The 27,687-nt window shown below is 41.3% G+C and overlaps 1 protein-coding gene across 14 annotated transcripts in view; it reads left to right on the forward strand.

The window, feature by feature from the left end:
• Positions 1-27,687, forward strand: part of TENM2 (teneurin transmembrane protein 2) — a 683,800-nt gene that overhangs the window by 617,350 nt on the left and 38,763 nt on the right. For all 14 annotated transcript variants that reach the window (XM_054842022.1, XM_054842024.1, XM_054842023.1 and 11 more), the window contains 2 exons: positions 13,261-13,407; positions 24,307-24,517. In XM_054842022.1, the coding sequence (XP_054697997.1) occupies positions 13,261-13,407; positions 24,307-24,517 (358 nt within the window). The remainder of the gene's footprint in view (positions 1-13,260; positions 13,408-24,306; positions 24,518-27,687) is intronic.

The following is a 27,687-nucleotide window of genomic DNA, read 5'->3' on the forward strand; positions in this document are numbered from 1 at the left end:
CTTACAACCCTCCTTACTGGTCGTTGGCTGGGCTGTTACTCAGCACCGTAGCAAAGCATCTTCTATAGCATATTGAGCAACATAAATATATAATATCTGCAGCACCTACTGTGTGTGCACACATCCCATTCCCTCACATCTCTGGATTCAAATAGGATTAGAAATGCTGGTGTAAACTACTGTTAAGCAGTACTGGCCTAAGGGAAACAGTTCTCTTTGGTCACTGTAAATGCTGGCTTAGCTTACTAGAGTAAGTAGAGTAAGCTTACTTTGACTTAAACTCCTCTGCTTTGTAAAACTATTTGTATATTAGAGTAGTTGTGGTCAAAGAAATGCAATTTGTGTTTGGAGCAAAGGTGGATAATATGTGATTTTTATATATATAAGTTCTTACTTAGAGAGTGAAGGAATTTATTCTGTAGTCTTGAGTTGGCTTCCTAAGATCTCTGCCTCCTACACAGATAAGATTAGCTTTTGTCAGCTTAACAGAGCTCTTGACCCCAGTTTCCATCCCTGTACCTTAGGCAGTCTCTTAAATATCCTGAGCCTACCAGATAAGAAGTAAGGCCTTGAACTTGATTTTGAATTTCTTTAGTAAGCCATTGGTGAGAGAATGAAAATAACATTTGATGTACCCCTTCTTGTTAAGGAGAAATGCTTCAGTATTTATTCACTTAGCGAACTTGGCTTACACCCGTACGTATGGCGTTGCTGAACGGGCGGTAAGGGAGGCACAGAGTCTGGCATTCCCTCAGAAGTCCTTGGCAGCACAGCTCCTGTGTGCCCTGTCTGGAGGATTTGGGACGTGAGTAAAAGTGTTCGGAAGTTCATGACTGAACTGAGAACTGTGTCTTCCCTGAAAAAATCGTGTTAGGCCTAGAGTGTTAGTTTAGTTTTAGAAGGACTTTATAAAAATGTGTAGAAATGGAAAAATTGATGCTAGTGCTATTGGGCGAGGATGGGTACATCCAAGGGTAGCTTCCCTGTGGAATGGTCAGGCTCATGCCAGTCTGATGAAAAGACATCTCCATTTAAAGTGATTCATTGCCTTTCCGACAGAAGAAGCACTTGTTGTCCATGACCCTTTCAGGCAGGAGCAAGGGCTGTAAAACCACCAGCAGCAGTTTATAATCCAAGCGATCAGCACCATTTCTTGGTTTTCACCATGCTTGGTAGTCAGTAACTGGAGAAAAGCCATGCTTTTCTGAAGAGCAAATAATATGTTAATTTTAACGATCGTATGAAGGGCCCAGGTACAGCAACCTGCCCTAAGCCTTGAGGCTGTACAGTAGCTGATTGAAATCCATATAATTTGGTTGCATTTGGCTGAATTTTGCCAATGCAGACCAGCTTGTGTCCTGGCCCTCAGCTGAGTCAGTCTGGGCAGTGGAGAAGGATGTGATCCCAAGAAGTCTACCCACTTCAGATTTAAGGGTTACTTTTGCGTTACGGCGTGTCGGTTTTTCTCAAACAGATAAACTTTTCACGATTTGCAGAATACCTTGTGCGTGAGAGGGCCGGTGCCACGGCCTCGTCTGTAGTGTCGGCGTTCCTGTTCCGCACAGCGTCCGTGTTGGTGCTTCTGCTGTTCTCCCTGCGTGGTGGGTTGACCCTGGCTGTAGGCCAGGTGCCCACCAGAGCCGCTCTCTCACTCCCCTCATTCACTAGACAGGGGAGAAAAGGCATAACGAAATGCTTGTAGGTCGAGATAAGGACAGGGAGAGATCACTCGCTAATTATCGTCACGAGCAAAACAGACCGAACTTAGAGAGGGAATTCATCTAATTTATTACTAGGCAAAACAGAGTAGAGGAATGAGAAAATAAAATCAACTCTTAAAACACCTCCCCCCACCCCTCCCATCTTCCCGGGCTCAACTTCACTCCCGGCTTCAACCTTCCCCCCCTCAGCGGCACAGGGGGACGGGGAGTGGGGGTTACGGTCAGTTCATCTCACGGTGTTTCTGCCGCTTCTTCATCCTCAGGGGGAGGACTCCTCTCATCGTTCCCCTGCTCCAGCATGGAGTCCCTCTCGCGGGGTGCAGACCTTCAGGAGCAGACTGCTCCAGCATGGGGTCCCCCAGGGGTCACAAGTCCTGCCAGCAAACCTGCCCTGGCGTGGGCTCCCCTCTTCACGGGTCCACCGGTCCGGCCAGGAGCTTGCTCCAGCGTGGGCTTCCCACAGGCCGCAGCCTCCTTCAGGTGCCTCCACCTGCTCCGGCGTGGGGTCCTCCACGGGCTGCAGGTGGAATCTCTACACCCCCTCACCCTTCCTCCATGGGCTGCAGGGGGACAGCCTGCTTCACCATGGCCTTCACCACGGGCTGCAGGGGGATCTCTGCTCCGGCACCTGGAGCACCTCCTCCCCCTCCATCTGCACTGACCTTGGTGTCTGCAGAGTTTCTTACATCTTCTCACTCCTCTCTCTGGCTGCAAAAGCTCTCTCTCTAAGTGTTTTTCTTCTTCTTAAATTTGTTATCACAGAGGCGCTGATTGGCTTGGCCTTGGCCAGCGGCGGGCCCGTCTTAGAGCCGGCTGGCATTGGCTCTATCAGACACAGGGGGAGCTTCTAGCAGCTTCTCACAGAAGCCACCCCTGTAGCCCCCCCGCTACCAAAACCTTGCCACGCAAACCCAACACACCCTGCTTCTGTCTGTGCGCTGTTTCCAAAGAGACCAGAGTTTGAAAGCTTGCCTTGCGGTCATTTTGCATTAGGCCATCGTTTGCAGGATGCTAGAAACAATTTTATTCAGATTCAGAGCCCTAGATTCAGATGTAAATGTGTGAGCACAGCAGAAGACAGTGTTTCACGCTTTATTACAGATAGCCTGTTTGTAGGATAGTTTTAGTTCTATGTAAGTCCCAAAGAATTACTTTAATGTGGTTATATTTAATGTATCTATACATTGAGCTTACCAGGAAATGTCTGATTTAACTTGGTTTGGTGTTTATCTTCTCTGCCTCTGCACTGAAACTTTGTTGCAACAAATAATGTTGCTTAAAAATATTTTCTGAGCAATAAAGCTAGTGATTGTGATTTTCCTTTAAAATTTAAAGTAGAGGAATGCTGGGTGGCACTTGTGTCTTGAGAAAAGCCAGCCAGTGACAATGTAATCTCGTCTGCCGACCCATCGGGGCATTCAGAGAGAAAAAGTCCACCAGCCTGGCTGGAGGGGTTTCAATCAAGTGAGAGGTCTGGGAGTACTTGGTACTGCCAGAAAAAGCCTTGGCAGCACCAAGTGATCCTGCCCTTTGCAAGCCTCATCTTGCACTTTTTGTATCAGCAGGGCCTAGGATTGTAAATATTTTAAATGAGGGGCTACCTTTGTGGCATCTTGATGTATACAGGGAATTTAGAAGTTCATATCTGAGCAGGTAAAGGATAGGGCTTACCTCTAATTTTATAGAGGCTGTCTTCACCTCATCATTCGGTTGGGTTCAACTTTGGATAAGCATGGCACCGTGCCATCTCCACCGGCAAGCTTTGTCTGCCTGGGAGCGCAGGATGGAATAGCAGCATCCTTTGCCTGGGTTCCATATGAAAACTGCATAAAGGAATATGAAACTGGAAAAACCTTTCAAACCACATGACTTCGTGTTTTCCTCCAAAGTTAGAATAGAATGCTAGAGGTACGCCGGTACGTTGGGTATGATTCTGAGTTCATACATCATCTTAGCTGTTAGCAATTAATTAGGGATAGCATTGTTTTCTGTTTGAAATGAGGGAAAATTAGGTGATTTGTGTTGAATTTTATGAATTTCAGCTAGCCAAACGAAACCAAGCTTTTGAAATCTAACGTCTGGGATTTGACAGCACAACATCAAATATCCTTTTGCCAGATACAGCTATCACTTAACATAAGAATTACGTTGTGTTTTTTCTTTTTTGTCTCTCCCTACGAGATGAAGAGGGTAGAATGTGTAAGGAGTATGGAAATGTGACACACCTTTGTGCACCAGTGTGTATGAGATTCTTGAAGCTTTGTAGTTAATAAGTATATCTAAAAGTATACCAACACTTTACCTAAACACTTATTCAAAAAAGTTCCAATGCATATTTTTGAAATTTTATGGCTGCCACATACTTCAAATAATAAAAAAGCAAATTGCATTGTGTGCAACGAGGTTGAGTAGCAATTACCGTGTGAATCCTAATTTTTATGAACAAATGACTGAAACTCCCTGCTAGAACACTGTGATTAATGTAGGGATTTTAGTTATTACATTTTAATTAGGTTATATATTCTTCTGAATAGGAGGTCAATGTTTTGCTTGTTACTCTTCAATTGACTGAATTTACACATCCTGTCTGATAGGTCACTTTTTCATTGCACTGCCACTAAACTGTTTATATAGACGTTATTTTAGAGATAAATCCAACTTGAGAAGGCTTCTTTTTCAGAAGCGATATTACATATTACAAAGGATGATGCTGGTCCTTGTATCCCATATCAGAAACATTAATACAATAAAAGATTATGGTTGTGGTACTGGTTTTATGAATGCAATTTCACCCGGAATTATATTCTAAATGGATTTTCTTACAGTAAGATTAATTTGAAAGAACCAGCTATCTTAAATACAAATTTTACTGCATCTTTTATGTATCTTTTTATTGGGTATATGAATATGAGTTGAATATGAGTCTCGTTTGAAGGGAATACACTGTGTAACTTGAATGTGCTGCTAGGGTCAAATTTTAGCTCTTGCTCAAAATCTCAGCAAATAATCTGCTCAGCCTATAGAAGAAACTCTATAGCTGTGCTGTAGCTTTTGGGCTGCAGCAGGGTCTTTACTTATGTCCGTATGTTTTGTGTAACTACTTTGCGCACGCTGGTAGGCATCTGAGGCGATCATCACCTGATCGTCGATAAAGCCCCCGTGCACAGAGCTGGTTTCTGTGCAGGATGTGACGCATCTTCTGTGTTAAAGTCAGCGATAGTGGGGCGTGCAGACAGCACGCTGCGTGCCCATCACAGGCAGTCTGTGGGTGTTGTGGGGGCTGTGTGGAGACAGGACCCATGGACATCCCACGTTTGCAGGACTGGATCTGGCCTCCTGGCTACAGCAGAGCACTTGGTCCCTTAGCTTTGCAGAAGCTTCTCAGTCTTACGACTAAAATTCCCATCAATGTGGTCTCCCTTCCTTCTTGAAACTGCCTTTTATATAGATAACTAGCCCAAATTCTGGGGCTCAGCTGAAGCTCTTTGTGTATCCCCAACCTTCTGAGCAGACATGGTTTTTTTGATTATCGATCTGTTTGGTTTCCTCCAGTCTCCGGACAGCGCGGCACAAACTGCTGCCCTCTTTTCCCTGCCCAGCTGTTGGCAGCTCGGGGAGGGGGGCATGCCAACAGCTGGTGATCGTTAGAGAGCTCTGTTGGCTGTGCACGAGAGGGAGACCCCGGGGGTGTCTCCCCCCCAAGAAAGTAATGGGAGCCCATCTGCTTGAGTCGCTTAAAATGAAGTTGGATAAAACAGAATGTACTGCTGGGAACAATCCCTTGTTAACAAGGCGTGATGCTCTGACACCCGTGGGGGGGTTTTTTAATCTCTAATTTTTGTGACCTATATTGCAACATGAGCTTTCCTCAGTCTTTTTTTTTTTTCTTCAGAAAGATGCAAGTGACTTTTTTTGAGACTTCCTTTTTTCGTACCAGCAGTTCCCCTTTGCATGAGGTTTACTTCTCTCCTTCTGTGACAATGGACACACTTGTTTTTCTCACATTTTCCTATTTCATGTGGAAACCTGGATGTTCTCTGAGTTCCTACCTTTAAGTGTGAAAGACAGAAATTGCATAGATACATAGTAAATAGAATTTAGAAGGAAATTCTGTTATGGCTTACATATCCCAGGCAGTTTAAGGAACCTTACTTAACATTCATGATTGTCTGCCTGCACAGAAGGTATTAGAGTAGAAGTCAGGAGTCTTGAAACTTACTTCTCAGCCTTTCCATTTTTTTCACCCTATTCAATATATAAAACTGTAGCTGGCTCATTCTTTAGTTTTAAGTCACACATGTATTCATCTCCCCCGATACATCTGCAAATAGTTATTTATTCCATACATTCCTTTGTTCGATATCTAGCTTAAAGAAATATTTAGGGTATTGGGTAATTTCAGAAAAAAATAAAAGTTCTCTCTAAAAAATAAAAAGAAAAAAAAATAAGCAAGGAAGCCAGCCAGAGCATCTTGGTGACAAATGCTTTGGTGCCATGGGGAAGTTCCTGCTCTGTGTGAGCACTCTGGAACCACAAGCAGCACTGCTGTGGTACTTGGGCGGTGAAATCAGGCTTTTATTACGCTGAAAGGCTAGGTTAATTCTTTACAGTTTGTCAGTCTGTGTGACTGCCCTGCTTCGAAGACCTGAGCTAGTGCTTCTGCGTGGCTCTAGCCTGCTCTGGAACTGTACAGACTCACTCAAAGGGGCCTCACGTCTCGCTCAACCAATGCTATATTGCGTTGACGTATCTTTAGTTACGTGGTTTGGATGTGAGTTTATTTTAGTTGAAATATTACTCTGTAGAAAATAACTTGTGCGTGCCTACCATAATACTATGTGTCATTTTTATTTGTATGCCCTTTCTTTGGCTTTAACTAAGCCCTGTAGGCTTTGGAATTGAAGGATTAAAAAATAACAATAGCAAATAAAAAGCATAATTTTATTTTCAATGTTGCTAGGTACCTCGTTCTATGTACCTCATTTATTATTTGCTAGATAGCTGTAGGCATACCAGCAACTCACTGAAGGAATGAACAGAAAATATGAAAACAGTGATTATCCTCTAAAATCCAAATTAAACAGGCTATTATCATTACTGCTTTTATGTCGTTTCTCTGTGTTCTGTAGGTACCATCATGTCCCAGACCACTTCCATTTGCTACAGTTCTGTAGTTAACAGCTGTAATGAGGAGGATTTCAATGTAATGTTCCCCTTGAAACTCATGTGTATCCTGTGAGCAAGACAAGAGTGTGCTGTACAACAGCCCTTACTGCAGGGCATCTTCACCCACAGGACCACCCGGTCCAGTGTCGGTTCAAGTCAACGGAACAGCTCCGCTGACTGCCAGTGGGCTTTGGATGAGGATGTGCAAAATGGGGTTAGGCGGAAAGGTAAACAGGAGATACTACGTTCCAGACTGTGTGCCAGATGGGGCGAGGTGCCGGGAACCCATTCTAGCTGCCTAACAATATTGTTTGGAGGATGGATGAGTGATAGACAGCTTTGCATCAGAAGGACTCAGATGATGTAATTCTTGATTTACACCTAATTTTCCATGTACGAGCTGAGTGGAGGCTAAAAACATTGTCCCCTTCTCCAAGTGGTTACAAGGTATCACCTAGAGAGATTTTACTTTTTTTCCTCCATCTCTCCTATTCCACTTTTTCCTTTAATTATACTAAAAGGCTACCTATTCCTTCAAAGTTTGAAAACTTTAAAATGAAAATGATTTCTTTTTCCCTGGCTGCCCTTTCCCTTCCTTCTTTTTCAGAGTGATTGGCTCTGCCATAAGTGGGAGTTCCGATGATTATTAAGGTTTAGACTGAAACCACAAATTCATTTGACAGTGTGTCTTTATATTTTGATTTCAAATGTTTGTTTGGGAGTTTTAAAGTAGCTCATGCAAAGGAAAGTCTGTATATGCCTGGGTGGCTGGGTACATGTGTATTTGTATACTTGGAGTTTGCGAGTATCAGTGGAATGAAAAGGATCTCTGTGCAGAATTTACCCAAAATTGGGTTAGAATTTGTGATGAACTGCCTAGATACTGGAAATTAATTTGCTGAGTTCAAAAATGAATTAATCACCTTACAATTTAGTCTCAGAATAATTTCATTGTAGATAAAACCTATGAGTATTCTCTTGTAAATACATCCGGCACTATCACTTTCTTACAAACAGGTACTGTCCATATTGATTTTGTTTACTATTCGTAATGATTCTGCAGACTTTCTTGTTAAATTCAGCTTTTCATACATCTCTCATAACTTTTGAAAATACGAAACTACGGAAATAGGTACAGCTTACATAGGTGTGGAGGAAGCAGTGGACAATTTTGCTCACAATGACCTCAGTAACAGCAATGTTTGTTGGTTTCTAGACTATTCATTTTTCTGTTGTTGCTATGAGAAGCCCTTTACTTTGTACTGTTACAGCACCTTCTAGGCCCCGTTTGGGACGGTGGCAATGTGGAGCTCTACAAACAAATAACAAAACCTAGTATTTTAAGCTCATTTTGTCTTTTGGATTATAAGGACTTTCAAACAGGAGCTTTCTTTTCCTATTGTGTCTAACCAAAGGTCTCAAACCTTTTTGATCCCTTTTCTCCATGAATATTTATAGTGTGAAATAAGATGAATGTAATAATTGTGTGTATATACATATAGTAGTAGTTGACTAAATACTCCTCTTCATATTGACATGTTCTCATTTCTCATAGTGTTTTGTTAAATAGTGTGCTGTTCCGATACTACATTATTTACTTATCATCCATGGTAGATCCTCTTCCTCTTAGTAGTAGGCACAAAGAGACAGAAACCTAATTCAGTCCTAGAAGAAGGAACTCAATATTTTATGGCAAAGATATCACTTTTTTTTTTTTTCCTCTTAAGCCACAGTCTTCTCGTGTTGTTATCAAGTATTCATTTGTACTATGTATCACCAAAATTCCTTTCATTTTAACATACTATCGTCATGTGTGCATTGGAATGGATAAGCTGAGGAATTCTCGAGTGCTGAGAAACAATGAAGGTTTATAGGGAACCGGTGTCCCCGTGCACTGGAACAGATACATTTGCTGACTCTTTGCTTACCAAGTTGTAGAGTTTCGAAGTTGTCTTCAAGCCCTTGTTGTGATCATGAGTCAGTGTTCTCATGCTGCTTACCACTGCAGACGTAACGTGATATTAACTTGCCAAGAAATGGGCTCTTTAAACTATGAGCAAGTTAAGAATGTAACAGCCTGTTTGAACCAAGAGAAGCAAGAAACACCATGAAATCCATTAATTAATTTCTTCTGTTACTCCAATTAAGTTGGGTAGCTGGAAAAAAAACCAAAGAGAGGAAATAAAGTCAGGCATTAAACACTAGCCCTTGTGTTCCAGAACTGCAAGGTGATAGAGATTGTCCTGTTCACTGAGAATGCTAGAAGGTATTTTGGGATCTCGTGTGTACAAACCACCAGTTTTACATCATTTTCTGTTAGATCCTTTATTTTCTCCTTTTCCTTTACCACTGCCTTCCAGCATTCACTTTACATGAATGCTGGGCATTTTGTCTGTCTGTAGTATGGAGAGGAATGCATCGGAGTATTTTGATTTTGAAACCTTCTCTTACTGTGATGGTCCCTCGCAATGCTAGTCACAGATTTCTGCGTTGCAAACCATACTGAAATCTTTCTGGCTGTTTTAATTGTCAATGCGTACGTACCTGTATTAGAGCTCCCAGTTACCAGTCCCACAGGCAAGGTAGCAACTGAAGGAGGAGGGAGGCTGCGTTGGTGTTTCACCTCTCGCAGCAGCAGCCTGTGCAGAGACGTTGCTAGAAAAGTGTGAGACACTTGAACTGCTGTTGCCCGTACTCTGCCTGTTCTGTGAATAAATAGGTTGTCAATCTAGCACTTTAAACAAGCACTTTCTTCTTTTTTAAGCTAGCTTTTTGACATTTTCCATTAAGCATACTGTAATGGAAAAGATAAGTAGAATTTCTCTACACACCAGGAATAGCAACCTGTCTGTTTAGCATGAAGGGCCCTTTTCTGTGCGGTGACTGAGAGCTTCGTACCGTGGCGGATTACTTCTTAAGGCTAGATGTTGATAGCCCTTCCCTCTGTGACTACCTTACTCCCCCTTTGACTACCTTACTCTGAGTGAATCCATAAGCCAGCCGGGAGGTAGTACACGGCAAGCTGGGGCTGCAGAATGAGAGCAAGCTCTAACGAAGCACGGGGGGTGAGCGCGTGCTCTGTACAGCCTGCATTTCCAGCAAGGGCCCAGTGGCCAGCGGTGAGCGCTGAGCGTTTGTGGACACTCAGAGGGCTTCTCCGTTAGGCGCTTTGTGACCTTGTCCGCTGCCAAAACCCCTCGAAGTGCATCAAGGCCCGTCAGCCATGTGCAAAGGCTGTGTGTGCAGAGGGTGTTCGTCAGCGCTAATCAGTGCGCACGTGCACGTGTAGGAAGGTTTAAATAGATATATTCGGTGCACTGCCTTAATATAAACTTTTTTAGAAGAAAACTTGTTATTAATAGATCATAATGGAGCTCTGTTGTCTAGTTGGTCAACAGGCTGTTAGGACAAATTTTGGTCTAGCAGACTATAATGCTATGTAAATATTTGCTTGGAGAGAGACAGACATAAACAGAAAGGCACACACGCGTGTACGGAAACACATAAAACCATGCACAATATCTCAGTAGTTGTCCATTACTTAAAGCTGGTTGGACAGTTAATACACCATTAATTTAATAGATTTTTAAGGAAGACATTATTGTCAAAGTACTTGAGTCTTATTGTAGTCTGCTGCTGGTTTTTTTCCTTTCCTTCTGATATTTATGTTATTGAAACACGAAGTCTGTCTTTGGAAGGCCACAGTTAAATAAACTCTGTAGAGGTAGCATAGTGTTTCCTAGCAACACCATGTCCATACCAGTGATGCTTGCTTCTCTCTTTAAGCTAAAAGCAAAGTCATGTCCATTAATCCCCAGCTGCACGTAAAACTTTTCAGAGATTTTGCTAGCTCCCTACTGTTCATGTTTTCATCTTGCTCATATGCTGCAAAGCAAACTGCTTCGGTGATTTAATTCTCTTCAGTGCCCCAGTGTAAAACCAAACGTGTGTGTATATTCACAATTACTATTTGTTTTTCATTTAGAACAAATAATTTGTCCTACAGTGTGGTGCCTCCCCTCAAACATTATCGATAATTTTAGTCATTCGAACCACCTGACAAATGAAAGAGGTAAAATAAATGCCTTGAAAATATATTGCCTGTGCTGCAAAGTAAGTGCAGCTTTTTGTAGCCAAGATATGTAATGCCAAAACAAGCTTACTTGTAAGCGGAAGGGGCACTGTTTTTATTTTAACACACAACAGCATTGAAGTAAAACTTCTAGGACTTGTTGCTATCTGCTGATAGCTTTCTGTGTAAAATGAACGGAAGGGTCTTGGCGCTGTTCAGAGGTCTGGTGTGAGGTCACGGAGCTTTGGTGGAGATCAAGCTGCTGTGCCAGCGCTAGAAATGGTGCAGGTTCAGGCACCTTGGTACGACAGTGCACAGAAACTTTGGTGGTTGTTATCTATAAAGAACCTTTTCGGTGGGACAGCTGAGGTCTCAGAGATCAGAATGATGTTGAAAATTAACGTGGCTGTAGACTACTTAGTCCTGTTAAAATTTAATTGATGGCTATGAATGTATCAGGTAACAACCCAACGAGGAAAAGTAGAAGTGAATGCTTACATGTTGTGCTAGCAGCTGTGTGAGTCCCAGGGGTCCAAGGCAGCTCGCGTTCCTGCATGGGAAGCTCCTGCAGCGGTGTGGAAAGCAGCATGGGGCCCAAGGAACTTCTCTGACATCGCCTGGCTGCGGCAAAGGTAGCTGGGAGGAGTAGGGAGAGACACAAGCTCAGAGCTGTGGCTTTCTGAACAGGTTTATAGAAACACACCGGCAGTCTACATTAGTGATTTCTGGAAGGCTGTTGAGCCTTTCAGCACTAGTATGAAAGCTGTGCTGGTGTGACAGTTGCTCCTGTTCCCGGTCACCTGCAGAGGCCAAGGAACACAAAGGCGACATACTGTCATCTTAGTCTGTCTCCAGTGCTGCGCACCTGAAGTGGTGCTGCTCAAAGAAAACATATTTATTTGCTTTCAGGGTATTTCCCACTGCTGCCTTCCTCACTCACAGCTGGTGAAGCGAGTATCCACACTCTGGTAGGGTGTCCATTAGTTCCTTGGTTCTCTTAAAATGTCTGGGGAAGGGAGTGGAGTACTTAATTAATAGTCGCAGCTTGGGGTCCCAGTGGCCAATGCGAAGGACTAACCCAGCCAGTCGGTGAGACCCGAGAGGGCTGCAGCAGGTCCCTGCAGGTCTTGATGCCGACAGTGACTCCTCGCTGCTGGTGGAGGGGAAAAGGAGAGAGCATGAAGCTTTGTCAGCTGTTTGGAGATGAAATTTTTCTGCCCAAGACCAACAGCAGTGAGATTATTCCATGTTCTCTGGTGGTTGTAGGGATGGCAGGATTAGACTGTCTTTCCAATCCGAATGAGAGAGCTCGGGAACGATTGGGATCCAACATCTCTTGTCAATATGGCAACACAGCCTTCTCCTCCTGCTCAGGCTAATGAAAAGGTGCTATGAGAGGTCTGCTGCAGGACTCAAATCTTCTGGCACCTCCACAGGCAAATACATGTACACGTGTGGATTGGGTGGTGATGGATTTGACCGTATATACCAAGGCTGGAATTGGGTTTTCTTACCTCTTTTTCATAATGAATATTCAGTAAGATACAGTAGTGCCTCCTGAGACTCATTTAGTCTCAGGAAAAAGCAGTTGAGGTATTCTGTTACCTATGGACATTTTGTTAAAACATATAAGCACCTTAGCTAATTAATATTTTTGTTCCTAATTCGGCTTTTGCTATACAGTAAGTCACATCATATCCATAGGCAATTCAAAACCTGCATCTTTTGTGGGATATCTCTTCTAATGTGTCTTTCAGAAAGCATGAAGTGTTAGATCATAACATAAGTAAATGTAGTGTTAAATAAGTAGGTCTTTTAAAGTGACTGTTAAAGAAGGAAAATATTTTCAAAGCTATTTATTTAAACTTTGTGTTTAGAGGAGCTCTGGAGAATTATGCAATGCACAACATAAAAGACACTCTGACATACTTGATGAAGAAGACGTTCTCCCTCATATGTGTATACACACACGTACAGTGGGAGAAATACGAGGCTGTGATCTTCTGTCAGCAGACTGTAATTTCTATCAAGATCTGAACCTTTACAGGGTTCTTAAAACATGTGTTATGGCTGATGGTAGGACTCCTCCTGCCTTTTGGCTTGAGTTAAATCCCCGTTTCTCTGAGGCATCCCCTTTCCTTACCCTCCTTCTCCACGCCAGGGCTGTGGCGGTGGGCCAGGAGAGCGTTTGTCCCACCGGCAGGAAAGAGCCTTTTTGTCTGCACAGTAATATTGTCAGAAGCATGAGTGGCGGCGTGAACGAGTGTGTCTTGTACTTACCTTCTCCGTTTCTTCAACCAGATGGCTGCCCTGATTTGTGCAATGGCAATGGGAGATGCACGCTGGGTCAGAACAGCTGGCAGTGTGTCTGCCAGACCGGCTGGAGGGGGCCTGGATGCAACGTTGCCATGGAAACCGCCTGTGCCGATAACAAGGATAATGAGGGAGGTGAGCAAAAGTCTTTCAATTCCCAGTCCCTAAAGAACAGAGGGTTATACACGCTTTCTTCGTGAGTCATTTTCCTTCAGAAAGACTTTGGCTGTCATTGTTGTCAAGTGGTGGTGTTACGGTTCTTTTGAAACAAATGAGACCAAGCGAGCTGTGGCCTTGTGGAGAGACGCGGTGACCCACAACGCCTGTGTCGGGATCGAACAGGCAGACTCGGTCCCACTCCACGTCCCACTGAAGCCCACGGTGGAGAGCGTGGCCCAGCGGACCAGCGCTTCTTCCCGTGGGCTCTTGGCGCACGCAAAGTGCAAAACACCTGGCTGTGCCCGCGTGCACAAGCGTAGCGGCTGGCTGAGCAGGATGTTTAGTGCTGTTTTTTCTGCTCTGGGCCAGGGGCCGGGGTCATGCTCTCAGGTACACAACCTGTGTGAGTGGCCGTAGCTTGCTGTCGTACTGCACAGCTTTAAAGGGCCGAGTGAGGTGTGCCGGACGGTCATCATACGTGGTGAGGCTCTGAGATCCCAGTTGAGTTTTCCCTCTCCTTTATCAGGCATATCCCTCTTAAATATAGAGCTTTTGTTCTGTGTTCACCTTCAAAGATGGCGTTAGTTTATCTCGTTTCGTAGAGCTTTCCGTGGTGTGTTAGGCTGGGCTGGGCTGAAAGCAGTTCTGAGCAGCTGTGCCATCTAAATAAGATTGCTTAATCGATCTCCTTCGTTTGAAGTAGCTTTCTTATACCTTTCATTGCAATGTCTTTAGTAAGTTATGTTGATTCTTTTTCACTTCTGCTCTTCATTAATAGTCAAACATCAGACACAGCTTTGAGACTCCTTCACTTTTCTTTGGCCAATAATTAATCTGAAGAGCGCATCTGTTGTTTGCCGATTAATGAATGTTTTACTGATGGTATTTCCTAAAACTGAAAAAAAAAATTGGCTTATTTGAATGGCTGCTTTTAGGATAAAATTGTCATTAAGATGAACGCTTTAATTTTATATAAAATTTCAGGGTGTAGAAATTATTTGCAAGTCCCAAACTGAGGAACAGGTATATTTGCTTTTCATTATATAATATTAACCACATCTGAATATCATCCGCTAGCTTTAATCTGTAAATCGTCCATTAGTTCATTGGTTTCATGTGTGATCAGTGCTTACAGAAATATTTTAAAAGAGCCGGAGCTGATTCAATTTCAGAAAACTGGAACTTGCTTTATAGCTGTTACTGAATTGTAAAGAGCAGAATCTAACTGCCAAATTATGTTATTTGATGTTTAACTATGCAACAAAACCCACTAAACGTGCATTAAGATGCAGCGTAAGAAACTAAAAGGTGAACTGCTTAGGTTTGCAGTTTTTACATCCATTTTTTAATTTTCCTTCAAAGCCTGTATCATCAGATTTTCCTCAAAACAAGACATGACTTTGGAAAACTTTGTTAGAAATACTGGAATAAGATGGTTACTTATCCAAGATGATATTCTGCATTTGTAAAACAGATAGGCAAACAGGGGAAAAATTGCCCAGTGAGACCATTCAGCTGTTCATACCAATTGAAAATTGCAGAATTCTAAAAATTAGTTCATCGAAGTCAAAGAATACGTAGAATAAATCTGCTATACAACAGACATATAGTATTAATCAGCACTACCGTGCAAGGTGCATAGTTTGTGGTTTACCGTAGTTGCAGCTGAAAGAAAACCGTAGGGTCTGGCTGAAAGCTGGAAAGGTTAAGGGGAGAACTCTCCAGACCTCCTCAGCGCTTGCAGGTTGCAGTTGTTACTGCTCGTGGCTTCTGGTGGGAGTGTCGATAGTTGGAAAATCTGTGCCTGTTCCAGGGGCCAGACCCCCTGAAAAGTCCATTTGACCCACACATTTTCACCTGGGCATTTTATGGTAAAGGCAGAAATGACTCTCGTCTTCTGACTCCTAGCTCAGTACTTTAATCCAACGATCATTACTACTCTCCGATAGTCTCATCCTTATTACGTTTCTGTAGAGTTTTTCTACAAAGGAGCTGAGGTGATGTTCAACACCTGTTCAGCTAGCTGTTTCTCCACACACTTGCAAAAAACCCCCAAAAACCGACCAGGCAAACCCTTTGATTCAGCACGCTGTGTTTTGTACAGGGCGCAGGTGGCGCAGGCTGAGTTACGTGCGTGGCTCTGCAGCACGCTTCCGTCTCTCTCCTGCCTTTGCGATTTGTGCCGTTTCCGTTTGCTCAATTTGTGTTTTGGGTTTCAGATCTCTCTGAGATGACACGCGCTGTAAGGACAGGCTCGTTGCCATTCCCAGCAGTTTCTCAAATTGTCGGTCACGAGAGCTACAATAAAACTCAAACCCGACCATAACGTTAATCACTTAATACTTAGAATCTGAGAGTGCAGTCCTGCCTTTGCCTCATCCGTACTACTCTTTCTGGGTCTGGTTCGCTGCACCTCTGGCCCGGAGCACCTCCTGTGACCTGTATGTTCATTACTGCTGTCCCAGGGGAGACCACAGGAGTGTGCAGGAATGGAGAAGCAGGAAAGGATGTGTGCTGTGTGCTTCAGGATGCACCGTTATGTGTCTGTTCCTTTATATACAGAGTCACAATTAAAGTGAAGTTTTCTCATTAGGCAAAGCTGAAAACTGTACTACGGCTATCAATGGTAAAGATTCAGCTAGTTACCAGAACCCCAAGTTACGCATAAAACGCAAGATTATTGAAAGTTAAAGAAATTGCCTCTCCTCCCAGTCTCTCTTTTCATTTGAAACTCAACCGAGTTTATTTGCAGCAAAATGTTTCACTCATTTGCTGCTCCATTACCAACATTGCTCTGTTAACGTAAGCACAAGTAGTTCTGGAGTAGTACTGAAAATGTGAGCTGTTCTTTCGAAAGGCAGTAGGGTAGCTAAAAATACAATTTTTTGCCTAAATGAGATCCTTATCTGGACAGCTGAATCTCCTTCCTTTTCCATCCATTTATTCATGTTGTTAAAATACAGTTGCTTCAGCATGTCACTGAAATGCAACTATCATTTTCTGTCTTCCTTTCTTTCCCATGCGGCAACAGATTTGACATATTTTGGTGCTCTTCCGTCGTTCAGCCATTCTTATTGCAATTTTATCTCACAATCAGATTCAAAGGCCTTGGGCCAAGTCCTCATTTCATGGATGTCAAGAAGAGCATTGCCACTGACTCCAAAGGGATTCCCATTTGTCCTGTTTTGTCTTATTATCTGCCACAATGCAAATTCCATACCATAGTTCAAAAAGAGAAAAATGAAAGATTATGGTTAATATTTTCTTTCCGTTTTAGATTAATGCCCTTTAGTTGGTTTATTCCTAGAAGAGGCAGATGTGTCCCTGTCTTGTTGAGACTTACAAATCTTCATTTTAAATTAGACGTCAGTGTGTATTACTCACATAAATAAAAGAGGGTTCCAGCGCAGAGAGAGGAGAGAGTGGCCAGAGCTGTTTTCTCCTCTTAGAGCTGCTCAAGTCGAGCTGTGCCTGATCCGAGGTGGCGCTGGCAAAGGCACCTGTAGTTGGCCTTACCATCGTCAAACCTAGATGTGGGCTTCACTGGGGCTTCATTGTGAACCTGTCTAGGGTCGCTGTGCTGCATAGGCTACTGGGCTGAAAGAGCCCGAGAGACTCTTATTTAATTATTTAATTGTCTATTGTACCTGGCTATTTATTTATTTATTTTTAAGGAGGAAGCCTAACTGAAAGGTGAGGGTTTTCTGGCATCTACTCAGTTTTAAGATCTTCTTTAATTGGAAAATGCTGCTGTTTTCCAAAACATGTTTGGATTACGTACTTTACTTACTGTGGCCACTTCTAAATCTAATCCTTTTCCTTAATCGGTCCCTCAGTAGTCTAATAGTCATTAAGCATCTTTTGGAGGGATTAGAAATAGCTTTATTTTAAGACCTATACTTGTGATTACAATGTATAATTCCCCCAATAGACATGTATAACCCATTTAAATCACCGTGGATTTATTTTAGGAAATTAAGGGATTAGAAATGATATTTTGAGGAGTGGGAGAAGGTGCGTTGCTTTTTAAGTTCATATGTCTTTTGCCATACTGCATAGGGAAATCACTACAGGGGCCGTTTATACCCATCTTTTTACAATAGCTATTTTATAATAGTTTAGTTGTTCCTAAATTGCAAAATGCTTTTAGTATCTTGGAACAGTCTTCATAAATTGTGTACGTTTAACTAGATTTCACCTTACAGTGCTTCCAGATAAAATGAACAATGTAATGCATAGCAAACATCGTATTTCTTTTCTAAAGAACAGTTTAGATGTTGGATTCGGTTGATAGCAGGAGCTCATGTTCCAGGGGCCTTTGTCCTGAATTCTATGGGATAATTTGGGAGAGATACTTAAGAACGCTGGCTGCTGCAGAAGCAGCCCTGGCAGGAGTCCCGTATCACCCACTTGGGTTACCCTTTCTAGGCTTTTTTTTTTTTTTTCCTTCTTTCTCTCTTCTCCCACCTTTTGCATCCTTTCAAACTTACTCTACTCATGTTTATAATTTTTCTTGACAAGACAGTTAAATGATGTAATCTTAGAGAAAGGAAAAGAGCCAAAATTGTGCTAAATTAGTTTGTTTCAGATTTGATCAGGATGGAGAGGGCAGGTGCAGGCAGGTTAAAAAAAAAAAAAAAGCTTAAACATAGTCTCTGTTTATATCACTTCACAGATCACATTTCTCCTCAAAATGTAATTATCTGGACTAAAATTGGGTGGGGAAGGAAAGGAAGCAGCCCATAGCAGTATAGAATACTAAGCTAAATAGAATGAGGAATTCCTTGTTTGTTATGCAAAGTGGGAAATTCTTTTTAAAATACATTTTAATTTATTTCCACTTGGCTTTCCACAGAGAGTTGTGCATATCTCAGAAGGCAAATTTTGCCCTTCAGTTTGCTGCTACATAGCTGTAACCCCACCAAGAAGTACAGTTGCCAGTAATTCTGTTTGGCACAATACATTAAAGATAATGAATGAGAGAAAGGCAGCTATCTGCTCCAGTATGAATTCTCTTCAATTCATGAGAAAAATACATTTCTAGAGAAGTTCACTGTCAGGACAGTGCACTTGACTGATTGAAAGGCTGTTTATTTGAGTTGTCTTAGAAAACTCATCTCTGAAATTAGACAGAAAGAAAATAGAAAGAAAAGAGAAGTGTCTTCCTGCAATAAACATTTAGAAAAAAATTGCTTTTAGAAAATTACAAATCCTGTGACTTGATACTGCATCAGGCTCGTGACATTTAAGATAATACAAGTATTTCACAGCACAAAAGCAAATCATGTAATTTAGCTTGCCTCAACAAGCATTGCCTCAGCAGGGGTCTCTAATTCAGCACAGACAAAAGATTTTTATGAAGTTCTCAATATAAATACCCAGAATTCTCTTGGTGCAGAAAATACCTTCCCAGAGCCTGTACAATAGTCAGTTTTAGAATATTAAATATAATGAGTAGTTGAAATCTATTGTGGATGGGGGCCAGAGTGAGTCATGCAGGCTCGAGTATAAAATCTGTATCAAAACCAGACATTATGTAAGTTTGACAAGAGCTAACGAGTGTGCTTGTGTGTGATTTTGTTAAAACTTCATGTCAGCCTCTAATCGCCTTTACACACATTAGCCAGCTTATCCTTCCACTCATGGGATACGTTACTGCAATAACATGCTCTCATAACCCCTGGAGAAGCAAAAGCAAGAAATTCAGTGACTGTAACTTCCGTAATATAAAAAGCCACCGGTTGCTGCGTAGGTATCCGTGTGTACACTGGAACCGAACAAACTTTTTTTTTCGAAGTTGTTTTCATCTTGGAGCCCTCTGGGTCAACTCTGCTCTATGCGATGTGTGGTTTGAAGTTGGAGCATCAATAATCCACCGGTATTGACAGGCTCTGAAGGACCACCATGCGCTCCGTGCGAAGCTGGAGCTGTACCTGCGGCTGGTTCTTCCAGCTGGTGCTCTTAGGGATGAGGGTTTTCCCAGCTGCCAGAGCTCTGGGCAGCACCGGGGCCCTGAGTGGGCTGTAGCTCTACCAACGTCATATTCCAGGGCACTTTAAAACCTCCTTAGGGAGTTTTGGGGGCATTCAGAGGCACACCCAGCTTGCACAGAAGTCAGGTTTATTCTACTTTGCCACAATTTGGGATTTACAATCCTGCTTGTCCTGAGAGGCGGCTTTGGTTTAGGTTTATGGTTCCAAAAATACTCTGTTGTGCTCATGGTTTGTTATAAAAGCCAGTGGTATAATGGGTATCCCGACGGTTTACAGAGAGGCTTTCCAGTTTGGCCGGTTGAGGAACAGGGCTGGAACAGGATTAGAAGCATTTCCTTTCTTGTTAGCACCGGCAACTTCTGAGGAATTTTTTGAATGATGTATGCCGATATAGCTAACAGTAATTAGATCAAGCTACAGAAGTGGAAATTTGGGTTAAATATTAGGTAAAACTTGCTGGTAATAAGATATTCTGGGCTGTGGAATAGCCTGTCTGTGGAAACAGTTCTGCATGCAGTTTTAGAGTTCAATTAAAATATTTCTGTGTTGGCAGAGAGAAGGCCTACTCTTTTGATAATCTGATCGAGCATCTCTAATTCTTTCACCTTGGGTATATTAATACTACACATAATTAAAATCGGATCATGATAAATTAACTAATTTGCCCTTAGAGTGATCAAAGGCCCTTTTGCCCTCAGGGTTCGTGGTAGCTGCTGTTCCCCCTCCTCCCCGCCTCCATTTTAATCATCAGTCTGAAATGTTTATTGGAAAAAGAAAAATTTCCAGGAATTATGCTCTGAAAGTCACCAGCTCCTGAAGCTAGGGAAGTGTAAGGATGCCCTCTGCTGAGCATGTGCTCAGAAGTTTTGCTCTGGAAACCAAATTGTCCCCTGCCAGGTACAGAAAGCATTTGCATGCATCATGAATTGAACCTGAAGCGCAACCTGCAAGTATTTGATGAAGAGTGGAAACTAAAGATAATTTATTCGTGGGAGTTAAACAAAAACCACAATAGCTGAAGCGCCAACTTCCCGAAGAAAGGTGTAACGCAAATCTGGAATCCAGTCACCTGAATGTGATGAGAAATGTATTCAGTGCTGAAGGAAAGCTGACGATGAGAGGTTCTAAATACATTAGCAGTACTATATATCACTATTTCTACTGAGAGCTTTTTACGCCTCGTAATGATGTTCAACAAGAACACAATAATAAGGCCATCTTAAAATACGACGTGCACGAGTAGATTATTCTACTTATATGTAATACTTAAAATTTTCTTTTTGCTGTATAGTTAAGTCTGCCAAAAAGCTTGTGGAGCAGGTCATGGAAAGTCAAGAAATGTGTCTACCTGTTAGTAGAAGTGAAATCTTCAAGAGGAAGACCATGTCATTTGATTTATTTCTGAGAAGATTTGGGAATTCAGAAGAACCACGAGCAGCAATGGAGAGCTAATCCTGTGCTGACAGTTTAAATCAGATCACAATTTCCCATTTCTTTCTTCTCAGTTAAGGCCAAGTCAGGACTTCTTTTGGTCTCAGATTGTTGGAGGAGGTTCAGCACCATCTTAACTCCCTCTACAACCTCCTCCTTTTAGCATACAGAGCTTCAGAGAGCTGCTAGCTGGCCGCTTTAAGCTCAGATGTGTACACTATGAAAAGCGGCAATATCTTGGTGAGGCTAATGGTGAGGGTTTTGTCATTGAATTAACCATATAAATAATTCAGTGTGCCTGAGGAAATCTGGAAGACGACAAGCTCTGAAATATATATTAAAAAACAAAGTACTGAATTCTAATTAAAATTCATGCTTATGGCAGAGTTTTCTCTTACAGAAGGTGCGTTTTTTTCTAGTCCTTGTTTTAATCAACTGAGTCTAATGCAACTAAATGATTCTGTAACAATGTACTTCATATGTAATGGTACGATGTGGCTGGAGAAATGGGCCGATAGGAACCTCATGACGTGCGAGGTCCTGCACCTGGGAAGAACAACCCCAGGCACAAACGTGTGCTGTAAAATGCTTTTTTTTAACTGTGAGGGTGATTGATCACTGGAGCAGGTTGCCCAGAGAGGCTGTGGAGTCTCCATTGTCGACGATATTCGAAAGCTGTGTGGGCATGGTCCTGGGCAATCAGCTTTTGGTAGCTTCGCTTGAGCGGGGGGGTTGGACCAGATGACCTCCAGAGGTCCCCACCAACCTCAGCCAGTCTGTGATAATAGGTTTGGATAGCTAATTAGGCAAACATGAGCTAGAAACAAATATATTCCAACAGTAATCAATACTCTTTCATACGTAGAGTCAGAGATTTCAGAGCAACAGAGTAAATAATAGCAGCAGTGCAACTATGACTGCAAACAGTATAGCAGCGTATGGGCCTTTGACCCCAAACAGCAGTGCCCAGGTCCTGGCTGCGTGCGCTGAACAGCTCCACACCTCAGTTCTGCTGGTCCAACAAGCTGGAGCAGGTAGTTGGCATAAGGTAAAAATATCCTAGCTCCCGAATCCAGCCATCTGGGAATAAATTAGTGTGGGGGAATATAGCCATATATTGTAAGTAATAATGTTCCAAACAAGTGAATCACGTGTATGTTTGTGTTACGTTACATGCCTGTCTCTTCTAAATATTCTTGTAAGCATCTGCAAGTGTGCAAATCTGAATTCACATAACTGCATAAAAACCTTCCAACATGAAAAGAATCATTTGCAGGTTTCTCCCTGGTGTTGAATGGAGACGTTTCTAGCCTCCCAGGTCCTGAACTGGCAATTCAGAGCAGTTTGATTGCCTGCTTGATTGTTTGTGAGATAACGGTGAGATTGGCAGTGACAGGGTAATTTACTGAAGATTGCAATGTCAGACTATATCCAAGGGGGCTTGCGAGCATAAAGATGTGATTCGCATGACTGACAGGACGCTGAGAGATTGATACGCCAATTGAAAGTTCATAGTGTCATCAGGAGTGTTCGGTCACAGCATCCCATAATCTGCTGCATGATGAGGTCATTACAGACATAACATATGCTCACCTCTAATAACAGGTATAGCAAAAATATGATGCAGCTTGAACAGGTAAATGTGAATTCTTCAAAGGGAGTAATTTCTATCCTGGGTTTTGCTTCTGTTGTTTCAAAGATGTTGATAGGATTCTCTTGACTGGTGGTCGTCTGAATAAAAGAACTGAGCAGACTAAACGGGGGGGGCAGCTTTACATTCGTAGTTGTAGAGGTGTCACAAACCGGGAAAGAACGCAGGACGCTGAGAAAAAGTTCTCGGAGCTTAATAGGAAAACTGCCTTGAGTTACACTCTGAAGCTAATGGTGTCCTTACAATGATTATCTAAAGTGAGTGGCAAATGGACTGTAGCAAAAAAAAAAAAGAAAATTCCTACCGCCACGTTGGAAAGGATTTCAAGATGAATGGAGCTCTTCGTGTGAATAGGCGACTGACCTTAAAGCAACAACAAGGTAGTTTCTCCAAGTTAAATTTCCTTAGAGGGCTGAGTGAAACATAGTCGGCATACCTTGGCAATTTGGTTTTTAAATCAGAAACAGTCATTTCAGGCACATGCAATCCATTGGAAATACAAAGCTGATTGTAAAATGAGAAGGCTTTTTATAGGTTTGCGTTGGGTTTTCTTTTGTCATCGTTTTTCCAGTTATCACTGTGTAGGGTAATGCTGGTCTGTTGTCCATTTGAAAATCTTGAAAATACATGAGTCGTGATCTTACTCCAGGGTACTTTTGTCAACTAACCTACTGGAATGTTCTTTCTTGTGTATGACATTCAGGGAAGTGTGCCCAGGCTATATTTGTCTTCAAAAATCAGATTAATATGCCTTGGGGAGTCTCTGAGAGTTTACAGACCTAAGCAGATTGCAGACTGAATGCCTGGTTCTTGCCAGAGTAGATGAACAAATGTTTCTAAATTGTTTGTGATGGTAATATTTTGAAGTAAATGGCTATTAATTTCTAAATTACTGTAGAACTCCATTGAGAGAACATTCCAGTTAAATGATGATACCGAAGGAAGGATGATGCTAGAAGTTATTAGTGTATGTGCTAAAAATAGTCAGTTGTGATTTATCTAAGTATACAGATTGATCTCCCCATTGTGGATTCCAATTTAATTTCTGGTGTTTACATTCTAATTTTTCTTTAAAATACTTCTTAAGAAATATTCTTGATGGACAACGTAATATGTAATATGATGACTGAACCCACCAGCTTTGTGACTTCCTTTTCCAAGCACGCAAACAAGTTCCGATTCAGATACCTATGGAAGGTGGGAGTTCCAGCAGCACTTTCCTATGAATTGCCATAATGGGTACAATTTAATTTTTATTTTACTTAGGTAATGATAACTTACGCTGTCAGTCCCATCTCCTTCCCTCATCTCCCAAAAAGGAACAAGTAAAATTAAGCAGCATAATTCTCAAGACTCTTACAGCCCAGCAAGGAAATCTAAAAGCTTTGTAAAACACACAGTTGGAAAGATTAAAAAAAAAAAAAAACCCAAAACAAAACCCAAAACCAAAAAAAGAACCCAAAACAAACACAAACCGACCAAACAAAAAACCTAAAGAGAAAATCCCGTACTCCTTCCACTATTCCTTCTTCCTAGTTCCAACCCTTAGGAGATTTCTTTGGGACTGATTCTCATCTAAGACTGGTTTAAATTAATTGTAGCAGTAGTGGTGTTTAACCAGCGTACTTGAGAAAGCCTCATCCTCATTGCATTATTGGTTCAATCACCAGTTTTCTGGCGTAGAGATGTTACGAAGAGTAAGCAGTACCATTTTTTCCCAGTGCCTTAAGATGTCCGTTAGATATTATTGCTTGATAGCACTGTGCAGCCGGCTGAGGCGTGATGATTCTTACCTTTCAGATGGCTTGGTTGACTGCCTAGACCCAGACTGCTGCCTCCAGTCTACCTGTCAAAATAGCCTGCTGTGCCGGGGCTCACGTGACCCTCTTGACATCATACAACAGAGCCACTCTGGTTCACCAGCTGTGAAGTCATTCTATGATCGAATCAAGCTCTTAGTGGGGAAGGACAGCACTCATATCATCCCCGGAGAAAATCCCTTCAACAGCAGGTAGCAGCTATAAATGTGATGCTGTATCTGTGCAGTTGTGTTGTGTGGGAAAATTTCTCCCAGAGACTTTGTCATGTTTTACCTTCAGATGTTGCTTTCAGGTGCTTCGTGTGTTTCCACCTCAGGCATCGTTCCCACTGAGGGCACTAGGTTGCAATTTATGATGTGGCCTTTGTTTTATAACACTGAGTTTTATTAGCATTTTAATCCGTTGGCAACACCTAGAAGAAGGTTCCTTCCACTGAGCAGGAGCTTCTGAGGTTTATATTTTATGAAGATTGCTATCTAGAATAAGGGAAAATGCAAACTAGTTTCCAGTTAGAAAGAGATTGCATTTTATTTAGTGCTGTTAACACAAGTTTCAATAATGGAATAACATTTCAAATTATTTTAAAAATACATTAATTTGAGGAGTTTTATTATTTATTCCTTATATAAAACTGTTTTACTTGCAGTTTTACTTGTATCATCAATACCTCTAAATTTTCATTTTATTCTTGGTTTTCTTTTTCTATGTCTGTTTTCCCTATGATTATTAATTACATATTTATAACTAATCTAAAAGCCAGCCAGCACGTGATTAATTGATATTTGATGCCATTGTATGCTTACAAGAAGAGTGGTGTTCCCAGTTATCAATATTATTTAAATATGTCTCCACGGAACGATGCTAAGAGTTGATGAATATGTGAATTATGTTCATATTATCAAAGTTAAAACTGAAGAACGAACTTGATTTGAGATCGCACCCAAAAGATTGGACTTCATTACAGGAAACTGGTTTTTCAGTCAGGATTTCATTGTAGGCGTACTGGGTGATGGAGAGCAAGTCACTAAATATTTGTCTGTAAAATGAGGATCATAATTTTTCTGGATACACCAGGCAGGTCCCTATTGTATTCATCCCTATGACACTCAAATGGCAGAATGATTTCCATATTCTCGCAGAAAAGCCCTGTTGGATCCTACTCTATATAATATAGACTTTATTCTATTCTATAAAATAGTCTATGTGTACACACATCGAGTTGTTTGGAAAAATGGAAGAAAATTGCTCTGTTTTCATCTAAGTTTGTTGTGATTTTTTTTTCCTCATCCGCTCTGTAAAAATAAAATGGAGGAATTCTTGCAATTTTCTGCAATGTTGCATGAAAAGGAAAACAAGACAAGAGGGAAGTTTACTAATTCATGAGGCTGAATAATTTGTCCAAAAAGGAATACAGGCTACAGCATAAAAAGCACATCGTCCACAGGCTGGTTGGTACATGCTGCTCTATATGCGTTAAAGGCAGCAAAATTTCTTTGAGTGAAGAGGAGCGGGCAGTTCCCTGCTACGTATTGTAAGCTAACCAGCGCTTGAGCTGTTGGCTCATTAAGCCACCCAGAATTAAAATGAGTGTATTCCCTGTATCTCCATTCCACTAGCATCTGATAATGTTTAGTCGTGTTATTAACATGATTCAACGCTTTATTCCTAGACCTTGAAGTATTTTACAAAAGCAGGTGATTATCATACCAAATTTCTAGATGAGTGTAGTGATACGCAGACTTTCTTGCACCATCCAAGAAATATTAGATATTATAGTAGAAATAATCAAGTATGGATATGAGATGGAGACTTCAAAACAGTCTAAGAATTAGAGCTCTAGACTAAGTGGGAGCTGGGCACTTCAATCCTGAGGCTCCTTCAAAAGAAATCCCATTTAAATTTTAGATTTTTTTTTTTTTAAGTATGTTTGCTAGGGTTCCTGGTGGCAGGAGTCTTAGCTCTGTTTTATGCATCTGAAGTACATCATGTATTTTAACATATTTTTGCAAATGGCATATTAATGACATTTTTAATTGACCGTAGCCTCTTAAGTTGTGAAGGTGCTTTTGAGCTCAACTGTTATTTTTCATACCAATCTTAGGCAAATCTAATGTATAGTGTCAAATTGAAAATTTTAAAACTAAGGGGTTTGACTTTTAAAAAGTGCCACCAGGTTAGCAAGTTTCCAAGATTCATGAATACTGAAGCTGCATAGTCTCCAGAACTACCATGAAAGATAGCGGCCTCTTCCTTTTCTTAGCTCAACCTCTCATTTCATTGAAAGAGATGAAAAAGTGGGACACAATAGTGGCTATGATTTTTTTCCAGTACTAGTATAAAAAAAAAGAAGTTATTTCCTACACTGCTAAAGCAATAAATAACAAAATGTATTGATTGCAAAATTATTTAGATCTCGTTGATTGTTTCTCTGCAGAAACAAGATGACATGAAGTTTTCAAGGAAAAAAAATTGCTACATTCTTACACTTTTAATTTCTAGGTTAAAAAAAAGGACTCAGCTCAACTTATCAGTTATACTTTTAAAAGATGACCAAAAAAAAGGTTGTCCTATGTGTGACTATTAGTCAACATATTACTTATAAATCCAAATTTTAGCTACAAATTTTAATATCCGTTGTGTTCCATATTTTGGCATTTTAGAAATAAAAAGGAAGATTATTGGCCAAAACGTTCTTATTCAAATTATTTCCTGAAATATTAAAACTTAAGGTAGAAAAAATTAAGTTCTGAAAATTATTAGTTCTCTTCTGCCATATGATGATTTCTGCCTGAATCTGCTTTCTGCAGTGTTCCCCCCTAGAAGCTTGAGTGACTGTCTTCCTACAACTCTGTGTGTTTGTAACGTGAAATTCAAGCAAAATGAATAATTTTTAAGACAATTTTCTTTGTCCAATGTATTCCCAAGTACTTTTTCTCATCAGGTGTCGATTTCTATTAAATTCCATATTCTGTTACAAAATGTTGATTTTGGAAATTAAAATTTGACCTGGAGGGTCAAGAAAGGATTGAAAGTTCTACAAGAAAAGTAACAGAAATGGCTCATTTTCATTAATCAGTTTCTTTATGTAATACTGAAGAAAATATTACACCTTGTTTGGAATAAAAATATGAGGAAGTAGTTGTTACATAGCCAGTATAATACAGTCAGAAATTTACATCCCAGCACCTTGACTGTTTCGGAGTTAATAGAAAAGACCTGAAAACAATCCCCGATATTACAAATGCAAATAGACGCTCTCTGATGCGTACATCGCTTTAGAAATGCAAGCAGTGGGGATATTGCAAGCGTTACAGCCGTCCCCAAATCCAGCTGCGTTTTGTCACTTTAATGCCCTTGTCCC

The sequence above is a fragment of the Grus americana genome, chromosome 14 (assembly GCF_028858705.1).
Source record: "Grus americana isolate bGruAme1 chromosome 14, bGruAme1.mat, whole genome shotgun sequence".
Classification (NCBI taxonomy): Eukaryota; Metazoa; Chordata; class Aves; order Gruiformes; family Gruidae; genus Grus; species Grus americana.